The 24,128-nt window shown below is 42.1% G+C and overlaps 2 protein-coding genes across 2 annotated transcripts in view; both read left to right on the top strand.

The window, feature by feature from the left end:
• Positions 1-291: 291 nt before the first annotated feature.
• Positions 292-1,284, top strand: LOC310958552 (hydroxycarboxylic acid receptor 3-like; the record flags this gene model as incomplete). The annotated part of the gene is made up of 1 exon (XM_083929529.1): positions 292-1,284. The coding sequence occupies one exon, from the start codon at positions 292-294 to the stop codon at positions 1,282-1,284; it is 993 nt and encodes a 330-aa protein (XP_083785655.1).
• Positions 1,285-3,264: 1,980 nt separating this feature from the next.
• clip1b (CAP-GLY domain containing linker protein 1b) overlaps positions 3,265-24,128 on the top strand; it is a 33,925-nt gene continuing 13,061 nt past the window's right edge. Inside the window, exons 1-14 of the mRNA XM_083929326.1 lie at positions 3,265-3,336; positions 5,870-6,072; positions 7,746-8,126; positions 8,671-8,801; positions 9,257-9,381; positions 9,477-9,678; positions 9,829-10,026; positions 11,100-11,203; positions 11,296-11,356; positions 14,813-14,974; positions 15,263-15,358; positions 16,884-16,941; positions 17,050-17,135; positions 20,550-20,624. Coding sequence (XP_083785452.1) covers positions 5,982-6,072; positions 7,746-8,126; positions 8,671-8,801; positions 9,257-9,381; positions 9,477-9,678; positions 9,829-10,026; positions 11,100-11,203; positions 11,296-11,356; positions 14,813-14,974; positions 15,263-15,358; positions 16,884-16,941; positions 17,050-17,135; positions 20,550-20,624 — 1,770 coding nt within the window. The 5' untranslated portion in view covers positions 3,265-3,336; positions 5,870-5,981. The remainder of the gene's footprint in view (positions 3,337-5,869; positions 6,073-7,745; positions 8,127-8,670; positions 8,802-9,256; positions 9,382-9,476; positions 9,679-9,828; positions 10,027-11,099; positions 11,204-11,295; positions 11,357-14,812; positions 14,975-15,262; positions 15,359-16,883; positions 16,942-17,049; positions 17,136-20,549; positions 20,625-24,128) is intronic.

Raw genomic sequence — 24,128 nt, forward strand, 5'->3', positions numbered from 1 at the left:
AGCCAGCCTCGTGGGTAAACCTACTCCCCTGCATAATAGTTTTATAATGAAGCCACACTCCCCAGACAGATAACATTTACCGATGTTTCCATGCTCCTCTGGGTCAATCCCACTTCCCCACAGATAACGCATAGTGCACAGATGTTTGCTCCACTTGTGAATTAGCATGTTTATCTTAGATTCGTTTGCATGAGCGCAAACAAACTTCCCTGCCAAAGGAGTCACCTGGTGCGGCATATCTTATCTGGACACCGTATAGAGCAGCAGGTCGGTGTTGTGCGCTCCACAACGATGAACGTCACTCCTGCGGACGTGTGCTGCGCCTTCGAGTCCTCCATCCTGGACCAGGTTTTGCCTCCGATACTGATCTTGGAGTTCATGTTCGGACTGATGGGCAACGTTGTCGCCCTGTGGATGTTCATCTTTCACATGGACACGTGGAAGCCCAACTCCGTGTACCTGACTCACCTGGCTGTTGCCGACTCCATCGTGCTGTTCTGCCTCCCCTTCAGGGCCGACTACTACCGGCGCGGGAAGAACTGGCTTTACGGCGATGCCCTGTGTCGTATCCTGCTCTTTCTGCTGGCAGCCAACCGCGCCGCAGGGATCTTCTTCCTCACGGCCGTGGCTGTCGACCGTTACTTCAAGATCGTCCACCCGCTGAACCGGATCAACCGAATGGGCCTGGGCTACGCTCTCTGGGTCTCCCTCGGTCTCTGGGGTCTGATTTTTCTCGCCACGGGGTATCTTCTCGCCAACGAGCACTTCTTCTACAACAGCAACCGCACGCAATGTGAGAGCTTCAACATCTGCATGGGCTTCAGTCCCCTCTCCACCTGGCACAACACTTTCTACGTCACCCAGTTCTTCCTCCCCACCACGATCGTGGCTTTCTGCACCATCAGAATAACGTGGCAGCTGAGAGCCAGAACCATCGACAAGCAGGGGAAGATCAAACGGGCCGTTCAGTTCGTCCTGGCTGTGGCTTTGATTTTCATCGTCTGCTTCTTTCCCAGCACTGTCTCACGCATTGCTGTCTGGATCCTCAAGGTATGGTACGATGAATGCAAATACTTCCAAAAGGCCAACTTGGCGTTCTACACGTCGGTGTGTTTCACCTACTTCAACAGCGTCCTCAACCCAGTTGTGTATTATTTCTCGAGCCCCGCCTTCAGTGGCACCTTCGACAAGCTCCTGAATAAACTGCTGAGAAGGAAGGACAACGCGGAGCAGATGGAGTCAACCGAGGATGGCGTTGCCACCATCGAGTGTAGAAGGGTGTAAAGCTGCTAACACTGAAGGGATTCTCTCGAGTGCACAATGCAAGTTAAAGGCCTGATTACTGATATAATTGCTATTGTGTGAGTTTATAAGGGCGATAAAGTGCAGAATATAGTTTTGCTGATGTCGTGAACAACAAAATGACCCACTTAAAATAATAATTAGCAGCTTAGATCTGTGTACTTTCATATAATTAACTCTTGAGTGTGTGTAATTAGAGTAATTATGAGCCATTAACAATGAAAAAAAGACTTTAAATGTAAGTGACCAAGTCAAATGTGCACTGCAAATGCTTTTAAAGGTGACAATATCTATCAATTATGTCGTGTGTATATCTGCTTTTTCTTGGCTTGGTAGATCATATAATACTTTCACATCCACTGTGAACGTAAACATTGATTTTCTAGCATGCGATAAAATAATATTTACAGTAAAAATCAGTTTAACAGCCAGAGGGAAGTCTGGATCACTGTATGGAAGCACATTTCTGTCAAATGTGAGGTGGAAAAATGTCAAAATAATGAGAAATGATCACCTATCTAGAGACGGTTGCACGTTATTTTGAGAAAGTTTCTTATTTTAATGATGAACTTGAATGCGTTTTTCATTAAATGGGTAGAAAAGGGCTTCCTCTCCATAGTGCTGCTGTTTAACTGTCAATAAAAACACAACCAATAATGTAAAAGCAGTGTGTTTATCATCATTAATATTATTTATTTAGCATTATCTGTCTTTTGTCTTCTGTGTGCAGATATTTAAGCACATTTCCAGTTGTATCCTGTCACATTTTGTCTCCGATAAATAAATTAAAGCATTAGAATAGTGAAGATAAATCACATTTTACTGTCAGATTGTGTTTGTGTCTTTTCCGAGTCGAGAAATCGTATTTTAATAAATATATATAAAGTGTCTTTTGTCTCAGCAGGATTTGGAAAACCTTGTCCATGCATTTATCTTGAATACTGTAACAGTGTCTTTACAGGTGTCCCTAAAAAGTCCATCAGACAGCTGCAGTTAATCCAGATACTTAGGACAGGTCTGCTCTGTGTCCCCAGAGTCAGGACTAAACATGGGACGGGTCTGCTCTGTGTCCCCAGAGTCAGGACTAAACATGGGACGGGTCTGCTCTGTGTCCCCAGAGTCAGGACTAAACATGGGACGGGTCTGCTCTGTGTCCCCAGAGTCAGGACTAAACATGGGACAGGTCTGCTCTGTGTCCCCAGAGTCAGGACTAAACATGGGACAGGTCTGCTCCGTGTCCCCAGAGTCAGGACTAAACATGGGACAGGTCTGCTCCGTGTCCCCAGAGTCAGGACTAAACATGGGACAGGTCTGCTCTGTGTCCCCAGAGTCAGGACTAAACATGGGACAGGTCTGCTCTGTGTCCCCAGAGTCAGGACTTAACATGGGACAGGTCTGCTCTGTGTCCCCAGAGTCAGGACTAAACATGGGACAGGTCTGCTCTGTGTCCCCAGAGTCAGGACTAAACATGGAGAGGCAGCGTTCAGTGTTTACGCTCCACATATCTGGAACAAACTCCCAGAAAACTGAAGATCTGCTGCAACTCGTAATTCTTTGAAATCTAGATTGAAGACTTTTCTGTTTGCCGCTGCTTTCCAGTAAACAAAATAATTAATTAAACTGCTTTTACTGCACTTTATCTTCCATTACATATCTTGAAATGATACTTCATTGACAATTAATGCTTTTAATGATCTTTTTTTCCGAAACTTTCCTTTAAAATTGTAATAATTGTACTTGAATGTCTTTGTATATGTGTTTTCAAATGCCATTTTACTTGCGTTTCTTTCCAAGGCTTTAAATGTTTAATATAAAGCAGTTTAAATTACATTTGTTGTTGAATTGTGCTATTAAAAAAAACAAACTTGCCTCGTCACTCTGATGTCCGAGTTCACGGTCGGGTCCGTGAACGCAGCAGCAGTTCCCAGGGTGACGTCAGCGCTGGAGCTGGAAAACCATGTAACGGTGTTCAGAGATACGCAGCACCCACCCACGGCACCCTGTACTGGGACTCAATTCACCGACAGACACCAAGTAAGCGCCCACGGGAACTCTCCAAACACCTGTCTGCTTTTACCACCTCAATATCAACAATTTTAGCCGCTACTTTTTACGTTAGCCCACTAGTTTATGCTTTTATGCTAATGTGAAAAGCTAGCTAGCTTTGGCAGTTGGAGCCGTTGGTGACACAAAATATGACATCAACGAAAAGCACCGAGACTCTCCGTCAGTCCGAGGACGTGTTAGGGTAAAATAACATGACATTTTTTAATTAAATTAAATTAAATTAAATGCGTTTTATGTTTAGAAATAAAAGTCCACACCTCTAAGTTATTACCAAGTAGGATGAGCTCATCCCAGACACAAACAACGCGGGCCGGTGTCATCATCCTTTGGGCGTGTAAACAGTGCATCAGCACGGATTGTTTTTAATACATTTTAAATAAGTTTATATGTGGTTGTGTTAAAGTTAAATATAAAATATAATAGTGCTGAGGTGGATGGGGTCTGACAGCTCTAAGGAGGGCTCGTTGTTTTGCTCTGGCACCAGTAATAAGTCAGTTTGATATTCACTTTCATATTATATTCAGAGTAAAAAACTATTTTGCATTTAAAACATTTTAGTGAATTATATCAAAACACGTGTGCAACGTAAATACTAATATTCCTCATGTATCACAAGGGTTGTTTTTGAATAATATTATTATATTAAGTCAAGTCAAGTCAGTTTTATTGTCAAAAATTGCAATATGCATGACATACAAAATGCAAAAAATGAAATTACAGTCCTCTCAGACCCAGTGCAATCGGCATATACATACAACATAATAAAAATACTAAAAAAAATACAAAGAGTAAAAATATACAAAGAGTAAAAAAATGTAAAGTGGCAGTGGATTGTAAAGTGAATAGATAATAATAATAAATAGACAGTAACAGTGCAATGACATTTGTTGAATTGAGGTAGACCGGTATTGTTCATTAAAGTGAGGTAGTGCAGTGAAGTGCAAATAGCAGTTCGAAATATTATATTATGCTTCCTTATCTTTGGACCAGGAGATGTCAAACCACTTGTGCAACGTAAATACTTATAATAATATAATATTCCTCATGTATCACAAGGGTTGTTTTTGAATAATACACTTTTTATGATTTATTATGATTTATTGGAAAACTTAAATCTATTATGCTTCATTATCTTTGGACCTGGAGATGTCAAACCATTTGTGCAACGTAGATTTAAGTTTTGTAAAGATAAAATCCTGAAAAATCAAAAAACCTAATTATTTATTAATTATTATAATTAACAAACCCTGCGATACATGAGGAATATTAGTATTTATGTTGCACAAGTGGTTTGACATCTCCAGGTCAAAGGATAAGGAAGCTTAACGGATTAAAGTTTTCAGAAAACATTATTCACATCAAACCCTGTGATACATGAGGAATATTAGTCTTTACGTTGCACAAGTGTTATGACATAGTTCAATGAAATGTTTTAAACGCATAATAGTTTTTATTCTGAATATAAAATGATTGTTGAATATCAAACTGACTTATTACTGCTCATGTTGTGGGCGTGTAAACAGTGCATCAGCACGGATTGTTTTTAATACATTTTAAATAAGTTTACATGTGGTTGTGTTAAAGTTAAATATAAAATATAATAGTGCTGAGATGGATGGGGTTTGACAGCTCTAAGGGGGGCTCGTTGTTTTGGTCTGGCACCAGTAATAAGTCAGTTTAATGTTCAACATTTATTATATATTATATCTTTATATATATTTCCTACTCCTTTTCAAACATACAAAGGGTTTTAATGACTAGTTCTTCAGGTGTAATATATTTTCAAATGCATTCTGTCAATATATTCAGAGTAAAAAACTATTTTGCATTTAAACCATTTCATTGAATTATGTAAAACCACTTGTGCAACATAAAGACTAATATTCCTCATGTATCATAAGGCTTGTTTTTGAATACTATATTTTTTATGATTTATTTATTTATTAAACCAAACCAACCAAATGCTGGGGAGCCTGTTTGTTTACTTTTTAAACTACAGTAATGCTGATCTTTAATTCATTCTCATTCATATCTGCGATACTGTACTGTACTTTTATTTTATTGTTGTTCATATTTATTTTATTATTTATTTATTGTATTCTATATTTTATCTTATTTATAGTATTTCTGATTGCTTTGTACCGCTGCTACGATGACCTAATTTCCCCTCAGGGATGAATAAAGTTATCTATCTATCTATCTATTCTTACATCTTCTGAGTCTCTGAAGTTTCCGTACAGTACTAAAGCTGCTTCAGTTGGGTTCAAGTACACTATTCAGGTTCTTTACGGTTTGTATATCCTTTATAAAATAGTCCCGCAGCCGTAGAAATCTGAAATGGTCTCTGTTTTCAAAGCCGTAGTCCGCTCCTGGAAGCTCATTGCATCTCATAACCGGACCAGCTATTGACATTAATCACTAATGTTTGTGCACTTTTCCATCAAAATGTTGTTTTATTTTTCACTGGATTCAAGAGACGTTTGTTTGTGTTGTTGTCCAGTTCCCTTCCATCACATTGGGACTTTATGGGGTGGTGGGGAAGGCCTATTCCCCCGCCGTGATCAGGCCCGACCTGACCCGACCTGACCCTGCTCCTGGACCAACAAGGAGTCATGAGTACATCGGGCAAGGTCAGCGGGCTCAAACCCCCCAGCAAAATAGTCCGTCCATCTGGGGTGCCACCAAAGACGTCTCCATCCTCCGGTGGGAAATGATTGAAATTACTTTTGCTTTCAACCACGTATGTTATGTTGTTTGCACTGAATAACTATTTGTGCGGCTTTAAACCACAGCAGGGTGTCAGTGTGTTTACAGAGCCCTTGTGGACATCATGGACCCTATCCTCCAACCTCCATGTGACGGGGGAAACAACATTTATCTCTGCTTTAAGGGATTAAAAGAGTATTTTATGGAGATTAAAAAGGATGACTGTTAAACTATCATAGTTCACCAGAATCTGTGTACTGAAAGTTTGAGCTGGATATCGTTTCTCATTGCTTCTTAAGTATTTAAGTAGAATTTAAACCGTATTTTTCATTTTTGATACTTGTCAAACTGCTTTTCTACAGCAGTTTTGTCTGAATGATCAATAGTGTTAAATGTTTGTATAAACCATCAAACAGAGACATTTTTCTAATGACTGAAACAACCAAATTCACTTTATTCTCTTACGAAATTATCTATTGAACTATTTTGATAATCAGTCAAAAATTCATTGCTCGCAGCTTCTCAAATATCTTCAAATATTGACTGTTTTTTTTTTTTTAATCTTCTATGATTGTAAACTGAATGTCTTTGGGTTTTGGACACAGACTGTATAAAAAAGGACGTAGTGTCTCCGTCGAGGTCCGTTCTCTCAACTTGATCCAGTCGTCCTCGCCTACAGGAGTCTCCATCTTGTCAGACTTTGACTCCGCCTCATTTCCTCTGACCCAAAAGGGCATGTATGTGACGTTGGGGGGAGGGGCATACATCCATCTGGCTGACGTTTACCTCCGAGGAGAAGTGAGGGCCAGAGGCTAGCTGTCACTCAAGAGGCCACGCCCCTAATTATTCATAAACTTTAACCTCCAATAAAATAAAAACTAGCCTGGTACAAAAAAAATTCAGTCCCCTCAGTGTTGTCATGGAGATTTGATCTAAACACACAGACTAGAATGTTCTTTTGTCCTTAAACAGGTTTAATGATGCTGTGTAAACGGCCTGTTTAACATGGGGCTCAATGAGAAACTGCTCTGTTATGGAACCTGCCCCTAGTGGACACTCAGAGAACTGCAGTTCCATGTTAAATCCGACTGTTAAATCGTGACGTAACACCCTTTCAAAATATGATTTCCGGGTTCGAGACTCGTATTTCTCCAACACAGCAGTGCCGTGTTCCCGTTGTTTGAACGGAAAAACAACATAATTCTCATTTTAAATCTTTCTTACCGTTGAAAAAGACGTCTAACTGACGAAAGAGGTGATCGTAATTGTTCACACGTTCGTCTGTTTTGTTTCAACGGAGCGTTTGGACACAGAAATCTTATTTTGAAAGGGTGTTACGTCAGACTGCACAGCCGGATTTAACATGGGAGTCAATGAGAAACTGCTCTGTTATGAAACCTGCCCCTAGTGGACACTCAGAGAACTGACGCTTTTGGCACTTCCTGATTGGATCAAACAGGAAGTTGCTGTGGTCGGGGCTTGGTTTTGGACTGTTGGTCAGACTGAACATGCGCACTGTAAACCTGTGATGGGACTTCTTTGCTATTTTCTGATGTTCTGTAGACTAGAGTCCATTAAAGCTGTGGTATTTGTTTAGTATTAGGCCTGATGTCAGATGTGACGGTAAAGAGCAGTGACTGCAGGTTAGTAAAGCATAATTGTGTCTGCAGGTGCTCCAAAGACAGTTTCTCCAGAGAAGCCCCCCGGTGGTGTGACCTCGCCGACCCAGGATGGAAGTGCGGACTTCCAGGTCGGAGAGAGGGTCTGGGTCAACGGCAACAAGCCCGGCTACGTGCAGTTCATCGGGGGCACGCAGTTTGCTCCCGGGCAGTGGGCGGGGATCGTGCTGGATGAGCCTATCGGGAAGAACGACGGGTCTGTGGCAGGGGTCCGGTACTTCCAGTGTGAGGATGGGAAAGGGATATTCACGCGGCCCTCAAAGCTATCCAAGACTGCACTGCCAGAGAAGGAGGCAAACGGGGGACAGGCCAGTCCGGCACCAGGAGCCTCCTCAACAAGTGAACCTGCACCTGCCGGCACTACCTCAACTGGTAACATCCAAGTTTTTATCAGTGTAATCTTTGATATTTACTGTTTTTTAGTAAAGTTAAAGTGTAATCATGGCGCAAAATCATCCGATCGTCTTTTAATGCACTTACATCAAAACAGGCGGACGTGGCTAACAGTGGCTAGCTCGGGGCAGTACGGTGAAGGCATTCAAAGGTCTTTTTTAACCACTAATACTGCTGAAAATAACAGCAAACCTCTGCAGCAGCATGAGAAGAGTCCCTACACACACAACAAAGCAGCAATGGGCTCCTTCCTTTGGGATTGACTTTGGTAATCCACTGTAATGGACTTTACTATGAGAGGAGCTGGTACAGGGGCCAGTAGGTAAGTCTTTAAAACACTCTTTAATAAACTCTGGCTTCACTAACTACGCTGTTGCTGCTTTGTTTTGTGTGTAGGGATTCTTCTCATTCTACCGCAGAGGTTTGCTGTATTAGTGGTTAAAAAAGACCTTTTAATGCCGAAAAAGACCATTGGATGATTTTACGCTGGAATTACACTTTAAGGGCTCTTTTCTTTGTTCAGCTCAGGGCACCGGCATAAAGACAAGTGCTGCACTTAACCGGATGCTCACATCCAGCGAGTCAGTGTCTAACGTCTCCGACACCGAATCCATGAAGAAGAGGAGGGAGCTGAGGCTCGGGGACCGTGTGCTGGTAATGTACTACAGTCGATGATCCTACAGTCATTTTATTCTTTTCTTATCATAAAACAAGTGCAATTTCCAAGTCAGATTCTGCAAAGTCTTAACTGCACAAACTTGCTGATTTCAACACCTGTTCATGACTGCGTGCATGTTTGTCAGATTTGATCATTAACATAATCCTTTGGTGGATAAAGTTTCCTGTTCTGCTCCATTTTCGGCAAAGTTTCGCCCACAAATATATCACCAAAGAGTAAAAAGAAGAAATTGACTTGAAGTCTTTCTGTCGGACATCAGTAGACTAAAACATCAGCATTGTCTGTAAGTCGTATAAGGGGGCTCTTCAGTCTTCCCCGTATCTAAAGCAACATGTCAACTTCCATGGATATTTTGTATCATAACTGTGTGTAACTGGAATTCAACAACAGTTTCTTTTACTGGTGTATTTAGATTCTGTTTTGTGTGTAGGTTGGTGGTAACAAGGCGGGGGTAGTGAGGTTTCTGGGAGAGGCCGACTTTGCCAAAGGAGAGTGGTGCGGAGTGGAACTAGATGAACCACTTGGCAAGAACGATGGAGCCGTAGCAGGGACCAGGTGAAGACCACACACGATAATTCAGCAGCCTGTAAAAAAAATGTTCCTAAACCACCTGTCATTGCTGACGGTTCAGGTTCTGTTTTTTCTCTCAGATACTTTCAGTGCATGCCAAGGTACGGCCTGTTTGCTCCGGCCCATAAGGTGACACGTATCGGCTTCCCGTGCACCACACCGACCAAGGCTAAGAGCTCACGGAGGAAGTCCACCCTCAAGAGGAGCCCGAGTGCGTCCTCCATCAGCTCACTCAGCTCCGCCACCTCCTCCATCAGCGGCAAACCCAGCCGAGCAGGACTGGTACGACTTGTTTATGCTTAACGCTCATGCAACAATCTTCCCCAGACCACACTACACCCCAGACCTCTGACACAGTTTAAACACTAGCTGTTGTTTGTTCTGCAAAACAGTATCAGAAACGTGAATGTGTCTGTCGCTTTGTCCTTGCAGCTGACAGAGACATCTGCTCGGTATGCCCGTAAGATCTCTGGCACCACGGCGCTGCAGGAGGCTCTGAAGGAGAAGCAGCAGCACATCGAGCAGCTGCTGGTGGAGAGAGACCTGGAGAGATGTGAGATGGCGAAGGCTACGAACCACGCAGGAGAGGTGCAGCAGGAGATGGTTCAGATGAGAAAAGGACGGGATCAGGTCAGATACGTGCACACGTGTGTTAACTGCAGTCAAACAAGAACACAAGCAAATAATACTCATAACGACAATTCAGCAGTAAATATACTTTATTTATTCATCCATCCGTCCGTCATCTTCAACTGTTTGTCCCCTGTCGCGAGGGCTGGACTCGATCCCAGCTAACACTGGGCGTGAGGCGGGGGAACACCCAAACCACACAAACAGAGACAGACAACCATCCACACTCACATTCACACCTTTAGAGTCATCACTTACCCTAACACGTGCATGTCTTTGGACTGTGGGAGGAAGCTGGAGAACCCGAGCAGACACACAGAAGGGCCCCAGCCGGGATTAGAACCAGGCCCCCTTTTGCTGTGATGCAACGGTGCTAACCACTACACTCTTAGGGCCTGTTTACACAACAATGCTCGCGGGTGAAAACGACAAATTATTTTTAGCATATGTGCCTTTCGCTTAGACGGCAACGGCGTTTTTGAGGCTTAAAAACGCAAAAAAGTGAAACCACCCTTCAGAGTGGAAATCTTAATAACGCTCCACGGTTGTGTTTCCGTCTAAAGAGTTAAAAACGTAAAAGTGTGCTCGGATCTGCTCACGCCGGCTCACGTTGAGTACGCGTTTATGTAACATCCATCCAGACAGACAACAACAAACATGTGGGACTGTTCCCATCAATCGGACATTCAAGTGTCCTGGGTGGGAGGCTGCAGACCGTGCAGCAGATCCCTGTCACACTGTACGGCGTCCTGCTTCTCCGCTGTTAGGGAGAGAAGGGGAAGGAAGCCTGGCGTGCACACTACATCGAATTTCACACACTTTTGCGTCACCGTATGCACGCAGATATCCTCCCAAAGACGCTCGTCTAAACCAGGAATAAAAAGTGAGAACGCAACACCACTTTGGCGTTTTCTTTCTAGATCGTCTCCGTCTCAACCGGGCCTTAGCGACCGCTCAAAGGGCTTTACACTTTAATCAGCATTCACCTATTTACAAGGTGAGACCTGCTTTTGGCGTGCAACTGTGCATTCCCCGAGTCCTGGCTGAGTGTTCTTCATTCTGTGTGTTTATAGTACGCTGTGGAGATGGAGGCAAAGTTGGATCAGCTGCGTTCACTGGTGGAGGCAGCAGATCGAGACAAAGTGGAGCTGCTCAACCAGCTGGAGGAGGAGAAGAGGTGAGTCTGACTCTACGTGACCAGGGGCTGAAACCATTCTCCAAACCTGAAATAGTCCGACTAATGTTTTAATGGTTGTCCCCGTTTGACAGAAAAGTGGAGGACCTGCAGTTTAGTGTGGAAGAGGCCTGCATCACCAGAGGAGACCTGGAGGTAACTTGCGTTTATACGATCTGGTTCTCAATTAAACATATCCTCTAACTCACTCCAGCTTTAAATCTCCCGCTTGTCAGGCTGAATTTATCTCTGAAATTCACGTGTGTGTTATTGACTTACTTATTTTACTCGATCACTTCCACTTGTCAGCCTTAAGCACGTCTGTATACAAGCTTCTAATGAACACCTGAGTTCGATCTCTCTAGTTTTTACGTGCTCTGTTCATATTTTGCTAAGCGAGCTTTGCGTTTTCCTCTAAAAAGTAAGAACTGATGATTCAATCACTCATTCTGTCTCAGGTTTTTCCTTTTCATGCACTCTTTGAATCCTCCATTCAAGTCTTTCTTCCTGCTCCTTTAATGTATTCATTCATGCTTAATTCACTCACCCTGCCTCTGAGATATTTTCACCCCTCTGCAGCACTTACATGACCATCCTCTCGTCATCCTTTCATCCACGTGCTTGCATCTTGAAAGCTGTTTTTGTCTCGCCTTGCCATTCAGTCTTCTTCACATGCTTTCATCTTCCTCTCTTGCCTGCATCTTCTTCACTCTTCAGAGGAAATGACTGCCTGAGTTAGTCTCCAAGTACTGGAACTAGGGGATAAGTAAAAGTGAGCAATCTGAGAGTCCGAATGAGATGATTGAAATACATAACTGCTGATATTCCTCACTGCAGAATGAGCGAATAACAATCTTTTCCTTTGTTCGCAACCGAGTGAAATGCTAGAAAACCATCAGTGCTTTCTTACTTACTGGCCTTTTTCTTCTAAAGTCTTGTCTCACTTCTGTCCGTGGCACACGAAGCTGGCATGTCAGTGTTGCATTGGTGTTTGTTCTCCTTCTCTTCCTGCTCTCTCTTACTAACAGACGCAGACCCGACTGGAGCATGCCCACATAAAGGAGCTTGAGCAGAGCCTGCTCTTTGAAAAGACCAAAGCTGAGAAACTCCAGAGGGATTTAGAGGACACTAGGGTAATGCTGGCAGTCCCAGTCCCCCAGCAGGACTGAGTAATGTGCTTTTCGCCTACTGGGTTTAATAACGATGACGCCGAATATACTGAAGGAACCACAGCGTGCAAACACGATGCAAATTGTCAGATTTATCACGTTGTTTGCTTCGTGGCCACTATAATCGCTGACATGGTGACATTAACCTCTCGTTTGGCTTGAGCTTTTCTGATAACCAGGTCTATCGCACTGGAAATTATGCATGTGTGCATGAAGGTTAAAAAAAAACAAAACAAAGATGAATGCCTGTGCTTTTCAGCCGTCATTTTTCTTCTTCAACAAATCTCATAAAAAGACCAAAACCAACCAATCACTTTCCAACTCCTCTACACCGTCTGGTGTCATCCCCAGAGCCACTGGTTTCTACTGAAGACGCAAATAAAACAAACAAACTCACAAATATATCGTTTCAGCAGCTGGTCACTGTAGTTTTTAGCACAGTGGAAAATCGTGCATTTGTTGGGGATTATTATCAGCGGCGGATTAATCCACATTTGGTGCTCTAGTCTAGTGAGTTTTTTGGGCAGCGGGACGGGGTCAAAATAAAACCACACATGGTTTCCACACGTCCTTTAAATCCTTTAATGTGTGTGAATGTGAAGAGGGGAAACTAAAGGATTTGACCTCTTTGGAAAATAGACATCAAATGTTTGAACTTGTATATTTTGTACGAGAATAGAAAGTAAAAAAAAATGTAATACTCAACTTTAGTAAAAAAAAATAAGTCTTCGCTCCTCCTGCAGTTGCATCATCGTTTCACACGCACGTCTGTTAGTTTTCACTGTAAAATATCTCGGTGTTGTAGTTACAGCCAGAGCGATATGGGATTTTAAAAACTATAATAACTATTAACTTTATTAAAAACTATTTTTTTTTAACTGGAATAAAAATAGACCTTTTCTGTGTGAATTTTTAGTACAGATCTGGATCTGCAAAAGTGCCCAGAAAGCTGCTTTCCTGAACAAATAACTTGACATTATGATATATTATTATAAGAATATTTAATACCTAACATTTTTCAATGTATTGCATTGTCAACCAATTCTAAATGAACCCTGAGGAAATTAAAAAATAAATATAAATAGCTTAACAAACATCATGTTCAGTATCAATCAGTTACTGAACATTTTAATAAATAAATAAAAACATCTATAAAAAAATCACTCCAAGTATCATTTTTATCATCTTTGACCGGTATATTGTTCTGGCTGTGGCGATTACAGTAGTTAACCTTGATCCCGATCTCAAACTCTGCCGTGTTGGGTCCTTGTATTTGAGGAAATTGTTTTTTTAAATTCTTTTAATTTAAACTTTATTTAACCAGGAAAGTCCCATTGACATCCATTCTTGTTTTTGGTCTTTTCGTGGGATTTATCGACAGTAAGAAAAATGCAGAACTGCTGTTTTTTATTCCTTTAACCAAAAAGTCCAAGCTTGGACCTTTTTCTGTCTCCTGGATTCAAACGGTGAATCCAGGCGTGCACCAGATTCTCTGCTGGTGGTGGAAACTTCGGTCCTTCTGTGGAGTTTGAGGTTTATTTTGGTTTACATATGAGGTCTAAAGGACAACCTTGATTTGTTTAAATTCCACAAGAAATGTTTGAATGTCAAACTTCTAAAGCTATACCCTCTGAGACGCCGGTCCGTTCTGAATAAGACTGAACCGTCCAGATTTAATGGTGTTTGTCGTTTATGATATTACACTATTCACAAGTCATAAATAAACAGTTTTATTCTAATATAAAAAAGTAGGAAACTCCTTTAATCAAACATCCAAACTTTATCTGTGACATTCAGATGTTTGACAAGTAAACACTTAAATTCTTTGTCATGTTAACATGTATAATTAAAGGTTAATGATATAATTTTGACTTTGATTAGGAATAACTAGGTAACTGCATAATTACTTCAGTAACGTGGTCAAGTCCATTTTATCTAGAGCAAAATATCACAAATTTGACTTAACAATCCGTAAACCCTCTCTCCTTTCCAGCCGTCACTCCGGATAAGGACAAATAAAAGCAGATAATATGAAAATAATTAAGATAATAATATGAGGTAATGAGATAATTCATTACTCTTTAAAGTCTTTTATTTTACTGAAGCTAAAATACCCCAAAAATGCCCTGTTAGCTTTATTAATTTGAGGATTTGCTGCTTTTCCTTTGTTATGTAATAGTAGATTTTATATCTTTTGATTTGTTCAGACAAAACGAACATGTAGACGTCACTTTTCACGTATTTTCTAAAGCTTTACAGACAAAAATAAACTATAATGAAAATAATTATTAGTTTCAGCCTTATGATGTTTATGGTGGATCAAAAATACATCTCAGTGCCTTAAACTTTACTAATTTTAAGTTAATTCGATGCAGTTGAGTCCCAGATCAGCTCTTCTGTCTCTGTACCCTCATGTCTCCTTTTTCTACATTCTCCGCTGCAGGTGGCCACGGTGTCTGAGCGCTCCAGGATCATGGAGCTGGAGAGGGAGGTGGCAGACCTCCAGCTCAGGCTGCGGGCGTCCCAGCAGAAGGAGGACGCCGCGTCTCTGTCCCAGCAACAGATCAGCAGCCTCAAGGCCCAGGCACAGTCTCAGGAGAAAAGGGTTTGTGGAAAGACGTCAGCGTCAGAGCCTGAGCAGCAGCTACACGATACTCTCTGCTTATAAAATGGATAATTCATCATTGTCATTATCGTTTCATTTATGGCACGATGTAAAACTGGAAGAACTGTCATTTCTATTTACAGCCCTCCATTTACGCCCTAGTGTAAATAGGCATATGTTCCCTATGTGTGTGGTTTGTTAAAGCTGCTGTGATGATGCATAATTTATGGCTCTCCTCAGGTGTACATGCGTATATACCGTATGTTCTATACCGTGTGTCCACAACAGATCAGTGAGCTGAGTGTCGACTTGGAGAGCAAACAGAAAGAGCTTCAGTCTGTGCAGCAAGATAAGAGCTCGCTGGAGCAGCAGCTAACCAGCCTGGTAAGAAAGGAGGAAAACTCCGTACATCATAATCACAAATGAAGACAAAAGAGTCGAGAGATGATGTGAAGTTTAAAAAGTCACGACAGGAATCCTGCTGTGAACTCTTCAAACCAGCCTCTCTGCTGATTTGAGTCTTGTATAATGTTCATTTTCCACATTTTTCTTCCACTTTACTCCTGTTAGTCTTAAAAGGTGTCAGTTTCTCCATTAAAGCTGAAGTCGATAAGATACTCACTGAAATTGTCACTGTATCCCGACAACACGAGAGGCAGACAATCTGTGAAACAGTCATGTGTCTTTACCTCCATCTGCTGTTCCTGTCTGCTCCCAGAGTCCCTCTCTGTGCGCTCCAAACATCATCTGCTACATGATCAGCTAGCTCCCATACTTTCAGAGTTTTCTTTTAATCTTCACTCTTTTCACTTTTTTATGTGCCACTTGAAAATGTGCACGGACACGTCTTCTGTCAACAGCTGGCAGTTTGAGTGTTATTCTGGTGCAGAATCACCCCAAATAAGACAACATCTCTGTTTCTGCTGTTTTTGTTCCTAACATTCAACCTTGAGTCCGACTTTTAAAGCCCAAAGATGGCTGTGAAACCCACTTATCCGGTTTCACATAAACGTCACATTAGTATTGCTTATGATCAGCGATGGAAGAAGTGGTCTGACACTTCATTGAGTAGCAAAACCAATCACGGCGCAAAATCATCCAATGATCTTTTACTGCACTTACATCAAAACAGTCGGACGTGGCTAACAGTGATTAGCTCGGGGCAGCACGGTGAAGGCATTCAAAGGTCTTTTTTAACCACTAATGCTGCTGAAAATAACAGCAAACCTCTGCAGCAGCATGAGAAGAGTCCCTACACACAAAACAAAGCACCAATGGGCTCCTTCCTTTGGGATTGACTTTGGTAATCCACTTGAATTGACTTTACTATGAGAGGAGCTGGTACAGGGGCCAGTAGGTAAGTCTTTCAAACACTCTTTTAATAAACTCTGGGTTCACTAACTACGCTGTTGGTGCTTTGTTGTGTGTGTAGGGACTCTTCTCATGCTGCTGCAGAGGTTTGCTGTTGTTTCATCCTGAAAACATGGACATAAAACATACAGTGTTATAATCTATTGAATGTTCTTTAATTGAAGTGTAGAGCTAATTAGTCCTCAAATTTTGGCATCGTTTATTTAAATCCAGTATCAAAATAGTTGATTATCCAGTAAGCCACTCCTTCTTTCAGCTCCAGAAGTGTCACAGAAATGATTTTAGGTCTGAAAAGTGACTTTTGTGATGAAGTGCACGTCTGTGAGGGTCCGATCTTAACTGTAGTTTTGCTTAATTTGTCTTTTTTTTTCCCCATGTGAGGTGTTTTGCTCCTGGGCATCGTGAAAGCGGACTCATTAAGAGAGAGCTCTTTATCCACATACTCGCATGTTTTCTGGGGCCAGTCATTATTAGCTCAAGGTACAAGAATGTGAGTGATAATAGCTCGTAGTCACGCCGATTGTTTTCTCCATTTCAGAGACAAGAGCTCGAGACAGCTGAGGAGGAGAACAGTAGGACAGCGAAGAACATGCAAGGTCGACACATCCGATTGTTATCTCCACTGACTGTGCACTCATTAGAAAGTCATGTAATGATGTGAAGACGATTCTTAGAGTTGATGTCGTCCTTGTGTTTTCTGTCAGACGTGGAGCAGAGTGTGGAGCAGGCAAAGAAAGAGATCCAGACCCTGAGAGAGGAGAGAGAGAGCAGAGAGAGAGCGCTGACACAGGTACGTTTACACATGCAGTCACTGAGTATTTCCATTTAAACTTCATCTCAGAGGTAAATATTGTACTTTCTACTCCTTAGTTTAGTTGCTTCCTGTCCAGTGAAAACCACGTATCCCCAGATGTGTTGAATGTTTGTGATGAACTGAAGGATAAAGTGTTCCTTTGTTCTCCTTTTAAGATAAAGATTAGAGAGACATGGTTCTCACAGGACGGCCACCCTACAAACACATGATGATCTCATAGAATATGATGCACTGATGAAGGATATAAAGGAGTTAAAGTAGGTTTGGGCGACAATTCATTAATTCAATTCATTCATTTTTATTTAAAGTGCCACATCATAACAAAGGTTATCTCAGGACACTTTACAGAGTAGGTAAAGACCACACTCTATGACTTATTGATGATTTACAGAGACCCAACAATTCCCCCGTAGAGTACGGTGGAGACGAAAACCTTCACTATAACAGACAGGAACGATCATATACTGTCTTTCAGTGGAATCGTGAAACACAATGACTTCATCTAAATGGGTAAAAAGCACATTAATTACATTTCTTTTTCAGAAAATCTGCTGTGAAATATTTCTTGTTTATATCTTCAACTAAATTCTTAATAAAATGACAAAAACACTCATTATTTTTTAATTTGTAACGTATTAAATTCACACAGGAGTATGCAAAAATAGGCTTTACCTGTGGTTATTTCATACGGACTATTTATTTATTGAAGAAAACATAAGGAAACATATCTTTATCAAGATTTGAAATGATCTTTATCAGGATAGATTTTGACCATATCCAGCCTCAAGTTAAAATGAGCACATCCACAGTGCTATAATGCAAAATACACATTAACACACGTTACAAACGCATGATGATCTCATAGAATATGATGCATTGATGAAGATTAAACTACCCGACAGGATTTATGCAGTTAAAATGAGCTCAACTTTAAACATCTACAGCAGGAAAATGCAGCAAACACAATAATGCAGCAGGAAGATTCATCCACAAATTGATACTTACACACTTTTACTTAAGTAATACTTGAATACAGCACACTTAAAAGCATCAGTGTTACGTCACAGCTCTACTTCATGTAACCAGTCTACTTGTTGTTGTGAAAACACTGCACACGAATGAGCCTGAACATCTCTGAGTAGAGTTGAAGTCACGGCTCTTGACTGCAGCTCACAGCCCCAGAACGCCGCACGGAGACCATGAATCAGCGTGTTGGCATGCGCGGATTCTCACCCAGATAGCTCAGTGTGCTTCTGGCTGTCGACACATTTCAACACACTGTTTACGGTAATCTTGGTTGTGCTGAAAATGTCCCAACTCGGTGACCTCTCTTCCGGACAAGTCTTAACGGACTGTGGCTTCAGGCAAATTGTTCATGTTGTTAAAATGACAAACACACACATGCACACGTTACTCTGATTGACGAAGTTATTGTTGAAGCTTCACAGGTTTGCAAAGTCTACATGATACTCTGCTTGTGCAATAGAGGGTGACACAGGAGTGAAGGCCCCTTTACACGGTGTGATTTTGGGCTATATCCATAACATAATCAGCAGGAGCCTAATTGAAGTGATTTATGCTTTAATATTTTTAAAAAGACTCAGTAGAAGTTACAGTGTTACGGTTTGTGTTTGATCAGGACCCAAATGCGCGACTCGACTCTGGTTCAAAGTGCAACAAACGATCTTTAATGTTCAAAAGGGTGCAAGCATAGGTGCGAGGTGGAGGGGTGGTGCGAGGTCCCAGGATCCTGATGTGGTAGGTGAAGTCACCGAGGAGTGCGTGGATGCAGGTGGCGTGATGTGAGGTCCGCTGTAGGGGAATGGGGATGCAGTGAGAGAGCTCCGGGGAGCTGGCAGCAGGCGGCCAGGTCCACAGGCAGGTCCACAGGCAGGCAGGTCCACAGGCAGGCAGGTCCACAGGCAGGTCCACAGGCAGGTCCGCAGGCAGGGAGGTCCATAAGCAGGTCCACAGGCAGGTCCACAGGCAGGCAGGGAGGAAGCAACGCTCAGGACTGCACAGCAAAGCACAGTAAACTGAAGCAAGGCAGCAAAAACACAAGGAGATTAGCTTCACAAGCTAAACACAGAGCACAGGGCCAAACTACAAAGAAGCCAGGATCCAAACCACCACGTAGACCGACGAACGATCTGGCGATGAGCAGGAGAGGAACCAGTGGCTTTATGGGAGGCTTGATTGTAGAGTGAGTTCACCTGCCTCACCTGTGGAGCAGAAGCCACGCCCACATGCACACACAGCACAAACAGGAGGAATAACACAGACAGGGACACAAACACACACACAAGGAAAACTCAGGGCTGCCGCGGTGGAATCATGACATACAGTTTGCACTCATCAGGGTGTGTTTTGTTCTCTTTCCCCTAAAGTCAAAGCTTTTTTACTCTCGCTTCGTTGGACTCAACAAATGGATGTAGAAGTTGAAACAGCTGAACGAGCTCGAGGCCGACGCAGTGAAGAGCCGTCTTTCCCTTTTTTCCCCCAGCCATGGTTTTTAATGACCTCTGATCTCTACGCTCTATTTATGGAACAAAGGGCTAATGTTCGTTTTGACTTGAGCCTCAACTTCAGAGTGACTTTGATGTAGAATCTGAATCACATTAGCTGATTTTAAGCTTTTGTAATTGATTTATTTATATTAACAATGGACCCAGTGACTGTGTGTCATATCCCTTTTTCAACCAAACTTGGTAAGAGTGTATATGTTGGTATTTAAACGTGGGAAAACACGCTTAAAACAGGCCATGGACTCCTTTTTCATTGTGTGAAGTTCAAAATCACAAAGGCTTCATGTTCTCATGTTGTCCGTCTGTGCGTACGTATGTTTGCATGCACGTCCATCCCGCTCTTGTGAACGCGAGATCTCAGGAGCGCCTGTGTGGCACAAACGTCCGCCTGGACTTGAAGATTAACTGATTATACTTTGGAGGTCGTTTTCATTCATATCTCAAGAATAATTCTGACATTTGTCACGTTCAAAGTCACGAACACGACACTAGAAAGTTATTTATTTACAGAGTTAACAATCACAGACACGACACACTGAACTAGTCCCTGAAACAGATGCATTATAAAATAAAAAAACAGATAATGCACAGGAACAGTGAGGACACATGTGCATTGTTTTTCTGTTTTTTTGTGTGTCTGGTTTTCCTGTGAACATACAAAATAATGATTCCATGATCATGAGAGAAGAAGCTCGTTTGGACAGCGTTTGCATGTCGAGATCAGGCAAAAATAATAAATCAGTTTTCAGTTGATCACGAAATATTCTCAGGGAAATAAGCTTGTTATGTAGTAAATGAAGCTGTATTTTTGCGCCTGTATACTACGATACCATGTGGAGCTAAATATTATTCATATGTTTTTCAGGCTGCAGAGACGTCGGAGAGGAACGCACGGTCGCTTGAGCAGCTGACCGGTGAGAATAAGACACTGGAGACACAGGTGAGCAGAAATATAACATATGTGTGGTTTGTTTCGTACTTTTTGTTGTGGAAAGGTTAAAAACTCTTTCAAATCTTATTAAACGAGCTCAGACGACAGGAGCTTCGTTCCAACTTAAACCTGATTCACCCTTCCTGACAATCCGTGGAGAAATCTGGTCTGGATCTTTCATCTGTACCGATGGTTAGGCCTGTCGCCATAAATCAATTAATCAGTTAGTCCGTTAATCGCATGCTAACTTTTAATGAGCTCGATAACTTTGCCAGCCGTGATAATTCCCATTTTTCCGTTTCCCTGGTTTCCCTCTGTCAAAGAGACTGGATGAGTGGACAGTTTTCACTCCAGTGCATCTGTTTCCACTGAGCGCTCTCTCTTCCTCAGCGTAATGAGGAGTTAACCCTCGTCTCGTGTCGTGTCAGTCACTTGTCAGCAGCACTGTCTCTGTGTGTGTGGTGGGGACGGACCCCTGGCGTTACCCAGAGTGCAGCAGGAGAGGACACGCTAGTTGAGATTCGGAGGAATAAAAAGAAAAATGGAGTTTGTTTCAAAGCCGAGCGCCGCAGCTGCTGTTGGAGCACTTGGCAGCGGTGAACCACTTCACCTGAGAGAGCCGCTGTCGCATTTGAACAGTAGAAACTAAGCGCCAAGGTGTTAAAATAGACTGAGAGTCCATTTTATTCATCGTTTTTGATTTTTTTGTTTATTTATTTTGGATATTTCGAATGTCTCTGAGGTCTAGTGTAAAATATTCTTTAGAAATAAATGTTCATTGATCTTTTAAAGGGTGTACATGCGTTATTACGCCATTATCATTACAGTTGAAAATGGTCTTAAAACAGCGATAATATCGCTTGTCGTAATAATTTCAGGCCCAATATATCACCCAGCAAAATGTGTTATCGTGACAGGCCTACTCATGGTTGTAGCTGTAGCTCCTGGTGTGGACGGCCCTTGAGTCCATCTTCACAGCAGCACCAAGCTCACTGCTTCAGCACGTGGAGAAATCCAGAGCTTGTCGTACTCTTGCTTGTGTGTGTGTGTGTGTGTGTGTGTGTGTGTTTGTTTGTGCGTCCATGACCCTGTGCAGAAAGGATTCACACATGCACATACATAAGTTTAGCATTGGTAGCCTGCAGGGTTTTCTTCATGCATTCAGGATTTCCACGCTGACCACATGTGACTGTGCAAGTCCGAGTCATCGCTTTTAATCAGCCACGCATGAACTACCGTAGGCCATCTCCTTCCCTTTGTGTTCCCTCCCTCTCAGCTTGATATTTTTATCATCTCATACTCAGTCTAAGCTGTTCCCCCGATCTGTGGTCCACCTGCAGCCGTGCACTCCGTCACAGTCCGCGGCTCTCTGGTGCTCCCCTGCTTTCACTCTTGGCTCCGGCTGTTTGTGAGCTCCAGATGTTCGCTCTCATGGGAGCGAGGGGAGACGGAGATATGAGATTAGAGACGCAGCGTAAACATGCTTTCTGTTCGGTCGTTTCTATTTTAGGCATAAACCTTTTTCATGCAGCATATTTCAGCGCTGCAACATAAACTCAGAGTACTCGACCTGATGGTTTTAAGGTGGAATAAGATCATTAAATCGTTCATTTCTAGATTAAATCCTCATCATATACACAAGCATATACACACAGCCATAATATAAACATGTTCAAACTCACTGAAACAGGGTGAAAGATAACAACAGTATTAAACGACAGACAATATAATAAAGTTAAATGCCTTCAGGAAGCTGAATCGGCACCACGTGACCGTCATCAAAAATGAAAAATGTTTTTGCAGCAACAACAGAGCGAACAGGAGTTTAGTCTCAGCGGAGGAAAACTGAGGTTGTGATCTATTCAGCAGGGACGCGCTTACATCTGCTGTTCGCTCAGCCGCGCTGCTGTAGATCGTGATGTAATCCTGCACATGTTACTGTGTGTGTGTGTGTGTGTGTGTGTGTGTGTGTGTGTGTGTGTGTGTGTGTGTGTGTGTGTGTGTGTGTGTGTGTGTGTGTGTGTGTGTGTGTGTGTGTGTGTGTGTGTGTGTGTGTGTGTGTGTGTGTGTGTGTGTGTGTGTGTGTGTGTGTGTGTGTGTGTGTGTGTGTGTGTGTGTGTGTGTGTGTGTGAGACACAACATTGCTTAAGATCAGAAGCTGTTTACTTGAGATCAGTGCTGTCACACATCTGAGACTTTGATAATGGATTAATTGTCAGCCGTTGTCGGAGGCTTTATGATTTCAGGTTGTCCGTCCGTCTGTCCGTACGTGTGTTTGTGCGCACGTCCGTCCCGCTCTTGTGAACGCGAGATCTCAGGAACGCCTTGAGGGAATTTCTTCAGGATAAAGTTATGAAGCGATGACATTTTCTAACCCAAAGGTCAAAGGTCAACTTCACCGTGACATCATAACGTGTCATAACTCAGGGACAGAAGTGGAGAAGACCTTTATTCTTTACGGAGGTCCCGTCTTAGTCAATCATCAAGTCAACTAAGATTTCTTTAAGCCTGTGAATGTTCTCATTTGTCCAGGTCGTCGTGGGGATGAGATTTCTTTAGTTGAGTAGAATTTTTTGATGTTTTTATTTTTATGCTGAATGACTTGAAACTTACGAGCACATCTCTGGTTAACACAAGATTTAAAGTGGAGTTTTTACACGATTCTTTGTGGAGGAACTCAGTTTTACAGATCCCCCCATAAACTAATAAACTAACTAAACAATTAGGTGATAAAATTGTGTTTAAGTCGACTTAATATTTCTTTAGTAAGGACAGCCCTGCTCATCTTGAAACTGTTGAAACTGTGTTGATTGTCAGGGTGAAACATCTACGTTTGTCCTAAAAATCAGAATCAGAATCAACTTTATTGCCATCAGTAAACAGATTACAAACCAGGAATTTAACATGGTGATTTTGTGCTTAGTGGATACAATTATACAAATTTTACACATAAAATACAGAAAGAAAACACAGAATTGAGCATTAACGACTAAATAAAAGACATTAAGAGGTTATAGGTTATAAATATACTTCCTACATTTTCTATTAGATACCTTTAAAGTCATCACTTACATATACTATGTAAGTCTGGACAATTCTAGCTTATATTGTTGTTATTTTGTGCAATTTTTACGCTTTAATTGATGAAAAGATGAGAATGAAATCAGGACAACAGATGCAAAAAGGTGCCAGTTCAGCCTCGGTTGGTGGTCGATCTTAATTATTTGTTTTTATTCTTCTTCTTTTTTAATAGTAAATATTTCTGGTTTGGAGTCTGAATGAAAGGTGCATCTTTTAGAGGAGTGTGTACATGTGGTGTTGGAGAGTTAGGAAACAAGAGTGTGAGTAGCAGAAGGCTGAGGAGGTTGGGTGGGAGGAGCTTATCCTGGTCGGCTTACATAATGGAAGTGCTCAGCGTCTTTAACACAACTGTGAGAGAGAGAGAGAGAGAGAGCGAGCGAGGCTGCTGAGGCGACACGCGCTCCATTTCCCTCTCGCAGCCGCACGGCGGGG

Source organism: Echiichthys vipera (assembly GCF_963691815.1).
Source record: "Echiichthys vipera genome assembly, chromosome: 16".
Taxonomy (NCBI): domain Eukaryota; kingdom Metazoa; phylum Chordata; class Actinopteri; order Perciformes; family Trachinidae; genus Echiichthys; species Echiichthys vipera.